The 13714-nt window shown below is 36.5% G+C and overlaps 1 protein-coding gene across 1 annotated transcript; it reads right to left on the bottom strand.

Annotated features, from left to right (window-relative positions):
* Positions 1–692: 692 nt before the first annotated feature.
* On the bottom strand, positions 693–2501 carry LOC122291356 (zinc finger protein 10-like). The gene has a single exon (XM_043099049.1). The coding sequence runs from the start codon at positions 2164–2166 to the stop codon at positions 1285–1287; it is 882 nt and encodes a 293-aa protein (XP_042954983.1). The 5' UTR covers positions 2167–2501; the 3' UTR covers positions 693–1284.
* Positions 2502–13714: the final 11213 nt, after the last annotated feature.

Raw genomic sequence — 13714 nt, 5'->3', positions numbered from 1 at the left:
CACGCCGCTTGCACAACTACGACTGTAAATATCAATTCTCTTTCATGGAAGAATGAAAATATCGGACCTTTTTAGGCCTCTAGCTAGGGTACTCTTCGATCGGCTGTTGAGATCGTAATATACAATAGTACCAAAACCAATAGCAAAGAATATTACGCAAATATATATATAAGTACTGCTAAAGATGTGATACGTTCTCTCTCTGTCTAAATAATAATAATAATTTTCGTTATGTAATTGTTTATAGTATATATATTTGATTCCATAGGGATGGTGGACACTGGACTATTTGGATGGCCTCGATCGAGAGGAAAGTTTCGGAGCAAAACTGACGGGTTTGGACTTTGGGAGGCAGAGATGTGGGTGTAATTGCGAGGGCAATGGATTAATTCGCCGATTGTAATGATAGAGGTTAAAAGGGAATTCACGTTGTGTGATCAGATGTACGTCGATCCCTTTCCCTTTAGTCTTTTGGATGTAGCTCAACTTACTTTTAAATGTCAGGACTTGCTTCTCCCAATTTTTTCACCCCTGGCCTCCAAAACGCACGGTCAAATCTCTCTCTCTCTCTCTCTCTCTCTCTCTCTCTCTCTCTCTCTCTCTCATGTCTGAACACGAAGTAAAATTGAATTATGTAATTTGCATTCAATGTATCTAGAGCGGGATCACGCTTCTCGTCTCATTAACCCGTTTGTTAAAAAATCATATATAGCACGTACATCGATCACTGAGATAATTCAGAAATTATGTGATCAGTTTTTCATGAAATTAAAATTAAGATGGGAATATATAGCTCTACAGAACACAAGCAACTTGATCATATATATATAGCTGGTAAGGAGAATATCATTGCGTTCGAAGTTGAAGGTTTGCATATTTTGAATGAGGTACAGCTAGGAGCTTGCTATATTCATGATCTCCTCCTTAATTTGTCTCAGCTCTATCAACCATGAAGGCCACTAGTCTCCACCTTGTCATTTCATGATCACAAGAAGAAAGTGGAAGATAGTCACGCAAACCTCTGATTATTACACCAACCAGCTAGCTCAATATTGACAATATTATTAATTAAGAATAAGTGATCAGGTCATTGAAAATTAAGCTTTTCATTTCATTCAAAATTCCAAAATATGCAGATCGGTTACGTAGCGTCCTCCTGTTAGCCATAAGATCAACATCGAGAAACAGCTATCTAGGAATTAAGGAAAGAGAAACAAACATTAACGATTCTTCATTCATTAAACAAAATGTAACTTGAGCAGGTACATAAAATTGCACCTGACCTTACTTCAGTTTAGGTGGATCACCAAGCCTGAGCTCAAGATCCAAGTCCTCTAGGCTGTTAGGCTTGAGTAGTACTCCAGTTCCCTTTGGCTGAAGGTGGCCTCTATCATCTGAACATGCCTTCAGAAAGAACGACAGTGAAGAAACAGCAGTCTTTGGTCGTTTGCAACTGACTGCCTCAACCCGACCACAAGACCCAGTTGGTCGGTTTTGGCTAACAAAAAAATTCCTGCCGACAGAAAAGTCAATTTCAACATAATCAGCATTTCCCGGATATATGGAGTGATCTTCTTCCCTTATATTATTTTCCACTCCTGGTTTGGATTCTGATGAGATACTGAGAAGTCGAGCCCCCGCGGAATCAGACCAAGATCGAGAAATATAAGACGTCGACTGATCAGCAGATGCAACAGTACTAATTTGTTCCCTAAAATTTTCTGGATTATTTGAGGCTGAAACCCTTGAAGACGATAGAGCACCTGATATAACAGTAGTGGGGCTAGATTTAGGGTCTCGATGGCTACGAAACTTGAAGAGCTCGTTTGAAAACTTAGCCCCGAGTGACTTAGAATGATTCGGATCTTGATTTTGATGATGGCGGGCTTCATCATTGAGGGACCAAGGAGATTGTTCCAGCCTTTCCCTATCCCTTCTATGGACATTCATGTGACCACCTAGGGCTTGGGCAGACCTGAATTCTCTACTGCAAAAACTACAAGAATAAGATCTCGGAGGCCATATGCATCCCCCAAGAGGCCCGGCTACATCTTCTGCAAAAGCCTTTTCTTCCCATGAATTGTTAAAATAATTCATTGCTGGTTGAGGATACGACTGTAACAATTTTTTCCTCTTCATCCACATCCAATACGGAGCTTCTTCCATGATTATTTGACCGTAAAAGTACTGGTAAACTCAGGTAAAAAGATAGGAATGGGGTTTTGACGGAAGCTTCTCTTGAAGAGTGATCAGAGATCGATATAAGTTTCAGGAATACATTTGATCCGTATTCATAATGAATACCTGAGAGCAACTTGAGAATCTATGAGCAAGAGAGAAAGCTCATCCGAAAAGGTCGTGTAGTTATAACATTTTTGCCTTTTGGGTTTGCAGCTTTCCTTTGGCAATTCCGTGGAAACTATTATTCGCTTGGCTTTTAGCTGATTTCATACACAGTCGTTGTTGTATACGGGGTATTGCTTTTCCAATTCAAAAATGTTACCGAGATATGGGTCCTACATCCTCGGTGGATGTAGCACTGGTCTTTGCAATTCCAGTCTCCAGAGGCCGGCCGGGTCCTACTTCAGCGAGTGTCACGCATTTGATTTGATCCGCATGCATGCGTGAAAAGTGAAACAACAAACGTACGGTCATTTATGTGAGAAAACAAATGTTGTTTAATGACCTGCACTATAATTATCATTCATTTAATCTACAGATCATGGCTGAAAGTTTCAATTTTGATAACATTAGATATAAGCATACATGCCAATTCTATCAAATCTATTCGATAAAAACGTAATTTTTTTAAAAATAGATTTCAATTTTATTTATTAAAGTTTGTACAGATCCATATTAAAAGAGATATTTTAATAATTTTAAAAATAAAATTACCTACATATACATTACTATATAACATTGCTCTTGCTAGCAATATTGCAGAAATGGTAGGCAATTTAACTTAGAAAAATAAAGTATATAATTATTAAACATACAGAACTATGTAATCCTATAAGAAAGGAAAACAAAAAACAAAAAGATTTGAATTGTAGGGAACCAGTAGTTTGAGTGAGGAATGCTGAAAAAAATTGCACTTTTATGGTTCAGCGTGCGCAGAAGCTGGTCCGGATTACCCTGCTCTTCTTTGACAGGAGTTTCGTGGGGGAGACTGGTTTGAAGAAGAAGATGAGATCTGGCTTCTCACGTTGTCCTAGAAATTATTTTTTGTTGATATATTAATCAGATGAAAGCAATTTTAGTGCGAATGATATAAAACTTCTTTAAGTTTCTTGTGTGCCCAGCATCAGCCCAACCGGTTAGAAGTGGAATTCTTAGTCTATTTGTATTATAGCATAAATATATTATTTTATAATAATTAATACATAATAATATAATATCAAATTTAACTATAGATTATATAAGTTCTAAAATTTTTATATGGGTATATATGATCAAATTTGTAAAAATGTATTTACAGAAAGAATATATATTCTAATTTATTGTGCCAAAAATGTATTTATTATTAATATATATATATATATATCAAAAGTACATTTATATCCATAACTTAATATTAATGCTTATATTTAAGATTAAAATTTTATATTATATTAATGAACAATTTAGCATATAATATAATATATCAATATAAATATAATATAAAAAACTACAAATTTATATCAGTCTGGTTCGGTTTAAACTTGTTTTTAAAATATAAAAACTGGTACCACACCGGTTTAGAACCGGTTTTTATTCTTAAAAGCCAGTATTGCACCGAACCACTTAAAAACCGGACCAAACCCATCAGTCTGTTTCAACCGGCCATTTTTTGAATTTTTTTTTTACAACCCTACATTTAAGTTTTTATTGCACACATTCTCTCTACGTCGTATATGTGTCTACATATATATATGGTTGAGAGTATATATATTTACATTATAAAAAAAATAAGTATTTATGACAAGTTGTTTGAGATAAGAATAATTATTTGTGACGAGAATAATTTCATTATGATAAAAAAAATAACTGACCATAGATAAACAAATTTCTTGTAGTGATATATATACATGCACTACGAAAAATGAATAATTATAACAAATTATATACGATAAAAATGACTATTTATAATAAAAATAGACTCATTTTGACAAAAGAAACTGCTAATATAAATGAATTTTGTTGTAATGTATATGTATATATATATGGATGTGTATTTATATTATATGATATATATTATATATCAATTAGAAGATCCTTTCAGTTTAATTCAGTGCAACCGAACAGAAAATCGCAGTGAAATTAAGCAGTGCTCAGACAAGATCATAAATCGAATTATTTGCGAAAAATGTGAACTTTTTGGGGTGGACCGTGCAAGTGTTTTGTTTAATTTTGTTATTTTACGTCACTCTTACCATCGTAATTAAACCCTTCGGCTCAGCATGAGGTTGGATGGGATAGAATATTGCATGTGCGGCTGTTAATTTGTTAGGGCCGGTTAATGCCCCAGATCACATATTAATACGGGCCTGGGAGGTTCCTAGTGTTCGTCGATGGTCAAGAGCCCTTACTCTCATATTAGAGCATATATTCTATATATAAAAAGTGTGTATAAAATGAAAAATCTTGTTTTAACGGTTTTTCTTCACTACAACAAAAATGATTTTTTGGGACGAAATTACTTTGGGACGAATTGAAAATCGTCCCAAAAAGTGGGATTTAGGAACGAAATTTGAATTTCGTTCCAAAATGACGATGGTTATGCCATACCGTTCGAACGCGTTCGAACGGTATTCTTAGGGACGAATATTTTTGTCCCAAATAAGTTAACCGTTCGACCGTTAATGATTAACCGTTCGAACGTTTAATTTTCACCGTTTGAACGTAATATTGGCGCGATAGGCAAAATTATTTTGGAGGGAAATTGATAAACCGTTCGAACGGTTAATATTAACCGTTCGAATGATGCATATTCACCGTTCAAACGTTATTTGAATCGTTCGAACGGTGACAGAGTTTTAATTTTTTAAGTTTTTTGCCAAATTATATTTAGATTAACTAGTAATTATAAAAAATTGGTTAATTAAATAATATGAATAATCTAAATTAAGAATTAGTTTAGAAAATATAAAACAATACCATTGCATATAACTTAAATACTGAATTTACAAAACACAAAATATTGTCCATACAAAAAACAGGAAATAAATAAATAAAATTTATCATAAAGTAATTAAGACCCCAAGTCTTTGCACACTTCCTCGACTGCAGCTATACGTTCCTCTATTTGTGTCAGTCGAGTACTGATGGTGACCTGAGTCGCAGACATGGCAGCAAACTCTGTACGAAGCTCAGACACAGCAGAATGGATCTCCATACGCACTGCATCGATCACTGCTGATGTCTGCTCGCTGATCGCTGCACGCACTATGTCAGCCATCTCCTCACGAGTAACACTGTGGACTGATGCCTCGGCCCGTGTAGATGTCTCTGCAGCTGCAGCTGAGACTCCATGATCTCCCGGCTGTGCATCTCTGTGAGGATCAACTGGTTCTGGAACATGTGCACGAAAACGCAGTCTCGAGTGTCCCGTGCTGCGTGAGAGGGTGGTGCTGTTTATCGGTCCCATCGGCTCCCGTTTACGCTCAGCAACATCTGGCACAACACCAGCACATAGTAGATATCGGGTGATCAGGACTCCGAATGGTAGTATATCCATCGAAATGTACCGAGATTCTGATCGAATCCTATCGAATATATATCCCACCAAGTCGATAGGAATGCCACGAGCGACCCGTATCATAAATTTCGTCCGATCAATGCCAACTTCTGTCTTGTGCTGCCGAGGGTCAATATTATTGGCAATTATCAAATTTAATATCTTAAAGAAAGAAGATAAATCTGCCTGTTTGATGCTCTTCGTCCCGTCATACGGTGGAGCATCTGGACCGACAACCAAATCCCTCACCTCGTGATCAGCAAGGGTATCGACCTCATCAGTATAAACTGATGCCTCCTCCTCAGCTGTCTCCGCCTCAACTGAAGGATCAGACTCTCTAGGCACCACATTCGGATATGCATCTGGCAGCCTAGGAATACCGAGATGCTCAGCAAGTCCATCTCGTGAAAATACAACGGGTACTTCTCGGACAGTGATACTGTAGGCCCCAGAATCATCTGCGCTGGCACTGCCGAGTTCTCTATAGAACTCAGCAACAATGTCAATGTAGGAGACTGGCTCCCATGCTTCCTCCCGTTCATCCAAGATAGGTCCCCAACCACGATCACTGAATATTGAGGGCAATGAATGACCCTCCCAGATAAGACTCTGGAAATCAGAAATCTTCACTGGTCGCTCCAGTGAAACTGTCCTCTCCCGAACTGGACCACTACTACTCTCACCAAGATTGCGTCGCTTACGTGCCGGTCTAGAAGTAGACATTATAATCAACCTGAAATTTATAATTACAAACTAGATATATAACATTAACAAGAAAAATACAATAAAGAACTATTTACAGTAGTTTGAAACAAACAGCAATTTAATAATATTTGCCATTCTGAACAACATTATCAACAATAAATATGTCACTCAATATCAATATTAATAATATAAATATAATATTAAACACCGTTCGAACGTTTACCGTAACGGTCGAACGGTTACAGACAAACCGTTCGACCGTTTAGTTATATCGTTCGAACTATGTAACTTAACGGTCGAACGGTTACAGACAAACCGTTCGACCGTTGATTTATATCGTTCGAACGTTTACTGTAACGGTCGAACGGTTACAGACAGACCGTTCGACCGTTAAGTTATAACGTTCGAACGCTAAGCATAGCGTTCGAACGATATTCGTCGATCGGGATTCCAGGCCGAGTCGACTCGGCCATTGAAATCCATGGAATCCTTCGATTCCCTGGATTTTACACCAAAATAAATGCAATAGAAACCTAAATAAATGTTCCTAACATGGATTTATGCAAATCTACCGATTATTTTGATGTATAAATCGGTTTACCCTAACTTAAACAATTAATCTATCAAAAACCTAAATCTAAACGGTAAAATGCTTTAAAAATGAAAAATACCGGTTGTTAGAGGTAGGGGCTTCGAGTGGGCACTGTTGACGGCGGCGAAGACGGCGTTCAACGGCGGAGATCGACGGTTTGGAGGCTTTTTCACGGAGGAAATGCGTGAAAATGACGTCGGGATGGGCTTATATATGCAGTACCGTTCGAACGGTACGTTATACCGTTCGAACGAATTAACTAAATATTGATTGCCATCCCTAATTAATCGGTTTTCAAATATTTAAATGCAATATTCCGTATTAATTATATTAAATATAATAATTAATTCAATTATAATATATTTTAATTGTTAAAAATATTAAATGCAATATATTTAATGCACTTATATATTATTAAACACTATGTATTATATATATAATTTTTTGGCAATTTATAGTATATATTATATTATATTTAATTAAAATATATTATACTATTGAATATTATATAGTATATAGTATAAGTTATATTATATAGTATAATTAATATAATATAGACTACTATATACATGAAGCCATGTTCATGTATTTATATAACATATATATTATATGTGATATTAACTAGTACCACATATATATATACTAGTATAGATGACACTATATATATTAATAGTAGATATTCTATTATTAAATATCTACTATTAATATTATAGAAATAAACATTATATATATGCATGTGATACATATAACCCTATGCTATGATACCATATATATGTTATATATAATAGGTTAATATATGTAGTACTTGTTGATTATATTAGATGTAATATGATATTTTATACTATATATGTTACTAAACTATATAATATATGTTTGATTATATATTATATAGTTATATTACTATGGCTCTAAACTATAGTATATTTAGAAATTATTATATTTAAAGGTATAGTGCAAAAAAAATACAATAAGCAACAATATAATTAAACGTTCGAACGGTTTACTATTGGCGTTCAAACGTTTAATAGTACGTTCGAACGTTTATATTAACGTTCGAACGTTAAATTAGCGGGGGAAATTATTCCTGCTAATCGATTTGACGTTTGAACGGTATAATATAACCGTTCGAACGTTAATTATTAGCCTTCGAACGTATATTTTCACGTTCGAACGTCAAATCGGCGGGGGAAATTTTTCCCGCTAGTCGATTTGACGTTCGAACGTTCATTAAACAACCGTTCGAACGGCAATGTTCTGCATTTACACGACAGAACCTCACAATCTCGGACTCGTTTCAGTCGACCGAGCATCACTCCCACGCTCATTTTGTTCCAACCAACGCCATTATTCTTCAATCTAGCCCTCAAATATTACAAACTCCTATCAATCTCTTATATTTTCGGATTAAGAGGTTGTTTTTACCGTTTGGTGAAGAGTTTTTACCGTTTGGAATTTTTGAAGCTTTATCTCTCCAAATCAGGTATTCTCCTTAAATTTGACCTCATTTTAGTTTTTATATAAGTGTTTTCGTTTGCTTACATGAGTTAGTCATATATTTTGCTATCTTTTGATGTAATATGGACTGTATTACTTGGGGTTTTCGGAGGTTGAAGACGAGTGATTTCTGGATGTAAACCGTTCGAACGGTACGTGTACCGTTCGAACGACTGTATAGGAGATCGAACGGTCACGAACACCGTTTGAACGATTTCTTGGGCAGTGTTAAAATAATTAACATTTTAAATGCAGGAGTGTAATTAAAAATTAAATATATATAATCTACATTTAATAATACTTAAATACTTAAAAGATTCAAATAATCAAATGAGAATGAATTAAATTACAAATCATCTAAGATTTGTTACAAAACTTAATTATTTATGATGTTGAATTATTTGTTTGATACATGTTAAATATTGGCATATCTTATATTGCTTGTTCATCAATATTAGCCTTAGACCCGTTCGAGAGTTATCAATCCGCCTTAATTGAAAGATTGATAACTCTTGAATTGTCCAGAGTGGACAGTTTGGAATTGTAAGATCATTCTCGCAAACTATCGAGCTATATCTGTTATACGTCCAGCATTAAGATTTTGGCAGATTTATCCCTTGTTCTCCGGATATGCAGTTTCGGTGATGTTGTATCGACGATGGATAAGTCGGTGCACACAACCAGACGAGCATATTTGGAGAACTATGGGGATATGCTGCCGAAATTTTGTTGGGCGTGACAGATTATAGAGGATAGGTTTGCGACTATGATCTTACAGTTCCGAATGGGATAGGACCAACTACCCGGTGTAAGGTGGCATACTCCTTGATTGATACATGATACATGCTTGTTTGTTGATGCACACGTGCTTGTTTATAATGAAGATAGTCAGCATGGATAAGAGTTGGATGCGAGTTAGCGATCGTTTGGGTCAGAATTACAACGTATATGCTGAAGGTGTTAAGAAATTCTTAGAGTTTGCATTGGGTACATGTGATAGTGATGGACGTATTAGATGCCCATGTAATACATGTAGGAATTTGCGCTCTCATAAGATAGACTTGGTGAGAGAGCATCTGTTTGTAAAAGGTATTGACAAGGGTTATACTGATTGGGTCTTACACGGGGAACCATATCCAACTTCATTCGATACTCCACATGAAGAAGAAGCTATCGATGAAGATGTACAACCAGATGTTGTTGGAGATGAGTATGATGAGGATATGGAAGAAATGTTAGGTGACATCGGTGCGGGAATGTTTATGAATGAAGGTGGCACGGACACATCAAGTTCAAATGATGGGGGTCATAATACTTTTGCACGATTGTGGAATGAGTCACAACGTGAGCTATATCCAGGATGCAGAAGACACAGTAAGTTGTCATTTACCGTAAGACTGCTACACATAAAATCAATGTGCCGATTATCAATTAAGGCTGTCAATATGTTACTCGAGTTGTTTAAGGAGGCACTGCCATCAGATAATACACTTCCTCGTAACTTCTATGAAGCAAAAAAATTGAAACGAGGACTTGGATTTGATTACAACGTAATACATGCATGTAAGAATGACTGCATATTATTTTGGCAAGAGAATGAGCAGTTGAACGAATGTCCCATATGCCACGAGTCAAGATGGACATCTGACAAACAAAATGTGCCGCAAAAGGTAGTACGCCACTTTCCATTGACACCTAGATTACAACGATTATATATGTCACGTGCAACAGCTGCAGACATGATATGGCACTCATCAGCCAGAGTTAGAAACGATGATATTTTATCACATCCTGCTGACTCTCAGGTGTGGAAGGAATTTGATAAGGAGCATACATGGTTTGCAGAAGAACCACGTAATGTGAGACTTGGGTTGGCAACAGATGGATTTAATCCGTTTGGGAACATGAGTACTAGTCACAGTACTTGGCCAGTCGTACTTATGCCGTATAATCTACCACCGTGGAAGTGTATGAAAGATCCATATTTCATGATGAGTTTGCTCATTCCAGGTCCGAGATCGCCGGGAAATGATATAGACATACACTTACAGCCATTGATTGCAGAATTGAAAGATTTGTGGGAGAATGGGGTTGTCACATTTGATTCATCAACAGGCAAGTCGTTCAAGATGCATGCTGCGGTTTTATGGACAATAAATGATTTTCCAGCATATGGAAACTTGTCAGGTTGGAGTACTAAGGGGAAAATGGCATGTCCAACATGTAACAAACATACTAAATCTGAATGGCTCACTTACGGGAGAAAATTATGTTTCATGGGTCATCGTCGATTTCTACCTGGTGATCATAGATGGCGGGGAAATTCACAAATGTTTGATGGTACTGTTGAATGGGGCCAACCTCCACCATATTTGTCTGGTGAAGATTTACTTGCACAATTTGTAGATGTTGGTTGTAATGAATTTGGTAAAAAACAACGAAAGAGAAAACGAGCTACTTCTGAGTTGAATTGGACTAAGAAGAGTATATTTTTCGATCTTCCATACTGGTCAAAGTTAAAATTACGGCACAGTCTTGATGTTATGCATATTGAAAAAAATATATGCGAATCCGTATTGGGAACATTGATGTCAATTGAAGGAAAAACGAAGGATACATTAAACTCAAGGAAGGATTTGAAGCGGTTGGGAATAAGACCGGAAATGCAGTTGCAAGAAAATGGTTCGTCCGTTTACATGCCGATTGGGTGGTATACATTGTCAAGGAATGAAAGGGCTACTTTTTGTGAGTGGATAATGAAAATTAAATTACCAGATGGTTATGCCTCGAATTTGACAAGGTGTGTGCGAACAAATGATTGGAAAATAACTGGGTTAAAAAGTCATGATTGTCATGTCCTTTTGCAGCGTATCTTGCCTATTGGTATACGTGGGTACTTGACTAGAGACGTGCGCGTGGCTTTGACTGAGTTGGGTTTATTTTTCAAAGACTTATGTGCACGGACATTAAATGTAGAAGCTTTGGATCGAATGGAACGGGAAATTCCCATCATATTGTGTAAGCTAGAAAGTATTTACCCACCGTCATTTTTCGATGTCATGGTTCACCTGGCCGTCCATTTGCCACGTGAGGCTCGACTTGCAGGACCAGTTCAGTATAGATGGATGTATCCCATTGAACGATTTCTTGGGAAGTTGAAACGAACAGTTGGTAATAAAGCTCGCCCAGAAGGATCAATTGCAGAAGCATATATTGATGATGAGTGGCATACCTTCTGTTCCAAATATTTCCACGGAGTTGACACTAGGTTTGATCGGCCAGAAAGAAACTTTGACGTTGACAGAGCAAGACAACGAAATGTGTTTTCCGTGTTTTCCCAACAAGTACGTCCACTTGGTGCAGTGCGTGGTTATGACTTATGTGGAAGAGAGTTTGAGAAAGCTCAGTGGTACGTGCTGAACAATTGCCCTGACATAGAGATTTACTTGAAGTAAGTATTAATCTTTTCTTAATTTAGTATTCGCTCATTTACTTTCGCAAAATTCTAATAATATAAAATACATGTCGTAATCATCAATTTCAGTGATCATATTAACATGCTCAAGGAACTAGGAGTAAATGATATAGACCGGAAACATGAAGAGGAGTTTCCGAGATGGTTTGAACAACGGGTAATGACATTACATATGCGACACTTCATTCAATACAAATAGAAAATATTGATTGTTTTTTTTATTGATATAATAGACGTTTTACTTAATATGTAGGTTGTACAAATGCATGCCAATAATCCAAACGATATATCAGATGAATTGTATGCATTAGCGCGTGGCCCATCGAGACGGGCTACAAGATATTCTGCATGTATTTCTCGTGGTAGTAGGTATCACACAATAGATCGAGATCATTATAGGAAAACACAAAATAGTGGTGTCCTAGTTGAGGGAAGTCATGATGGAGAAAATATTGATTTCTATGGAGTGATTGTTGATATAATTGGAATGAAATATTTGGGGGAGCTTGCAGTGTATCTGTTTAAGTGTGATTGGTGGGATTTAAGCAATCCTCGAACTGGAGTCCGTGATGATGAATATTTCTTGAGTATTAATACATCAAGAAAATGGTACGAGGATGATCCATTTATTTTAGCTTCTCAAGCATCTCAAGTATTCTACTTAGATGACCCGAAGTTGGGAACTCAATGGCGAGTAGTACAAAAATATGCTCCAAGAAATATATATGATGTTATCCCTCAGGCAGAAGGGCGAGATGAAGAAGAAGATGATGCCTCTACTCAAGAAGCATACCAAGAGAGTCAGCCCGTCTTTAATTTGTTTGTGGATTTGAGCCAGTATGAGATGATTCCATTGAATAGAGAAGATATTGAGGCTGAAATTGTTGATGCGACACTTGAGCAAAGTGTTGATTCATCTGAACTATCTACAGAAGATGAGACTGAATTGTCAAATGATACTGATACAGATAGTGATTGACGAATTATATTTTCACATTACGTGATGATGAGCACTATTTTACTTAATGAATATTGTATCAGTTTTTTGAAATTATGCCTCCGAAGAGAAAGGAAGTGCGCAACCCATCTCCACCTGTTCCTAGCTCTCCTTCAGACTCACCATTAGAGATTGACTCTACAGAACAAGGTAAAATTCTAATAGTCATAAAAGTTATTAATTAAGATTATAATAGAAAATTGATTATAATGTTATATATCATGATGACTTCACAGTACAATCTCGTCAAGGTCGAGGCACTACGAGAGGCGTGACGTTGGAAAAATATCGTAAGGTGGGTAAGATCAAAGTTAACATTCTTGATGAACATACCGGAGGCGAAGGACAACCAGCAGCTTGGCTTGCATCGCATGTGGGTGCTCTTACACGAACTTATGCACCTTTGGCAACAAGTTCATGGAAGAAAGTCCCCCAAGATGTTAAGGACCTTATCAAGAAGCGTTGTTTGGTAATGTTTAATAAATGAAATTTAATTGGACTTATAATTTTATTTTACTTTAAAGTTAGAATATTATAAATGATAATATTTTTGTCCAAACTTTTGTCTGTAAGGATGATTTCGAAATAAATTTTGGTCGGAGAGAGGAGCGTAAAACTGTGGAAGAGCTTATGAGTAATGCATTCCGCAAGTATAAGGCGAGGTGTCATGAGCATTATAATAAGTTTGAGAATAGTGAAGAAGCACGCCAACATCCTTTTCAAGATGTGCAACCT

Source organism: Carya illinoinensis, chromosome 1, assembly GCF_018687715.1.
Source record: "Carya illinoinensis cultivar Pawnee chromosome 1, C.illinoinensisPawnee_v1, whole genome shotgun sequence".
Classification (NCBI taxonomy): domain Eukaryota; kingdom Viridiplantae; phylum Streptophyta; class Magnoliopsida; order Fagales; family Juglandaceae; genus Carya; species Carya illinoinensis.
This window is presented reverse-complemented; position numbering and strand designations above follow the sequence as displayed.

Coding starts and splice junctions, on each gene's coding strand:
- LOC122291356 (XM_043099049.1), bottom strand. CDS start 2,166: ATGGAAGAAGCTCCGTATTGGATGTGGATGAAGAGGAAAAAATTGTTA.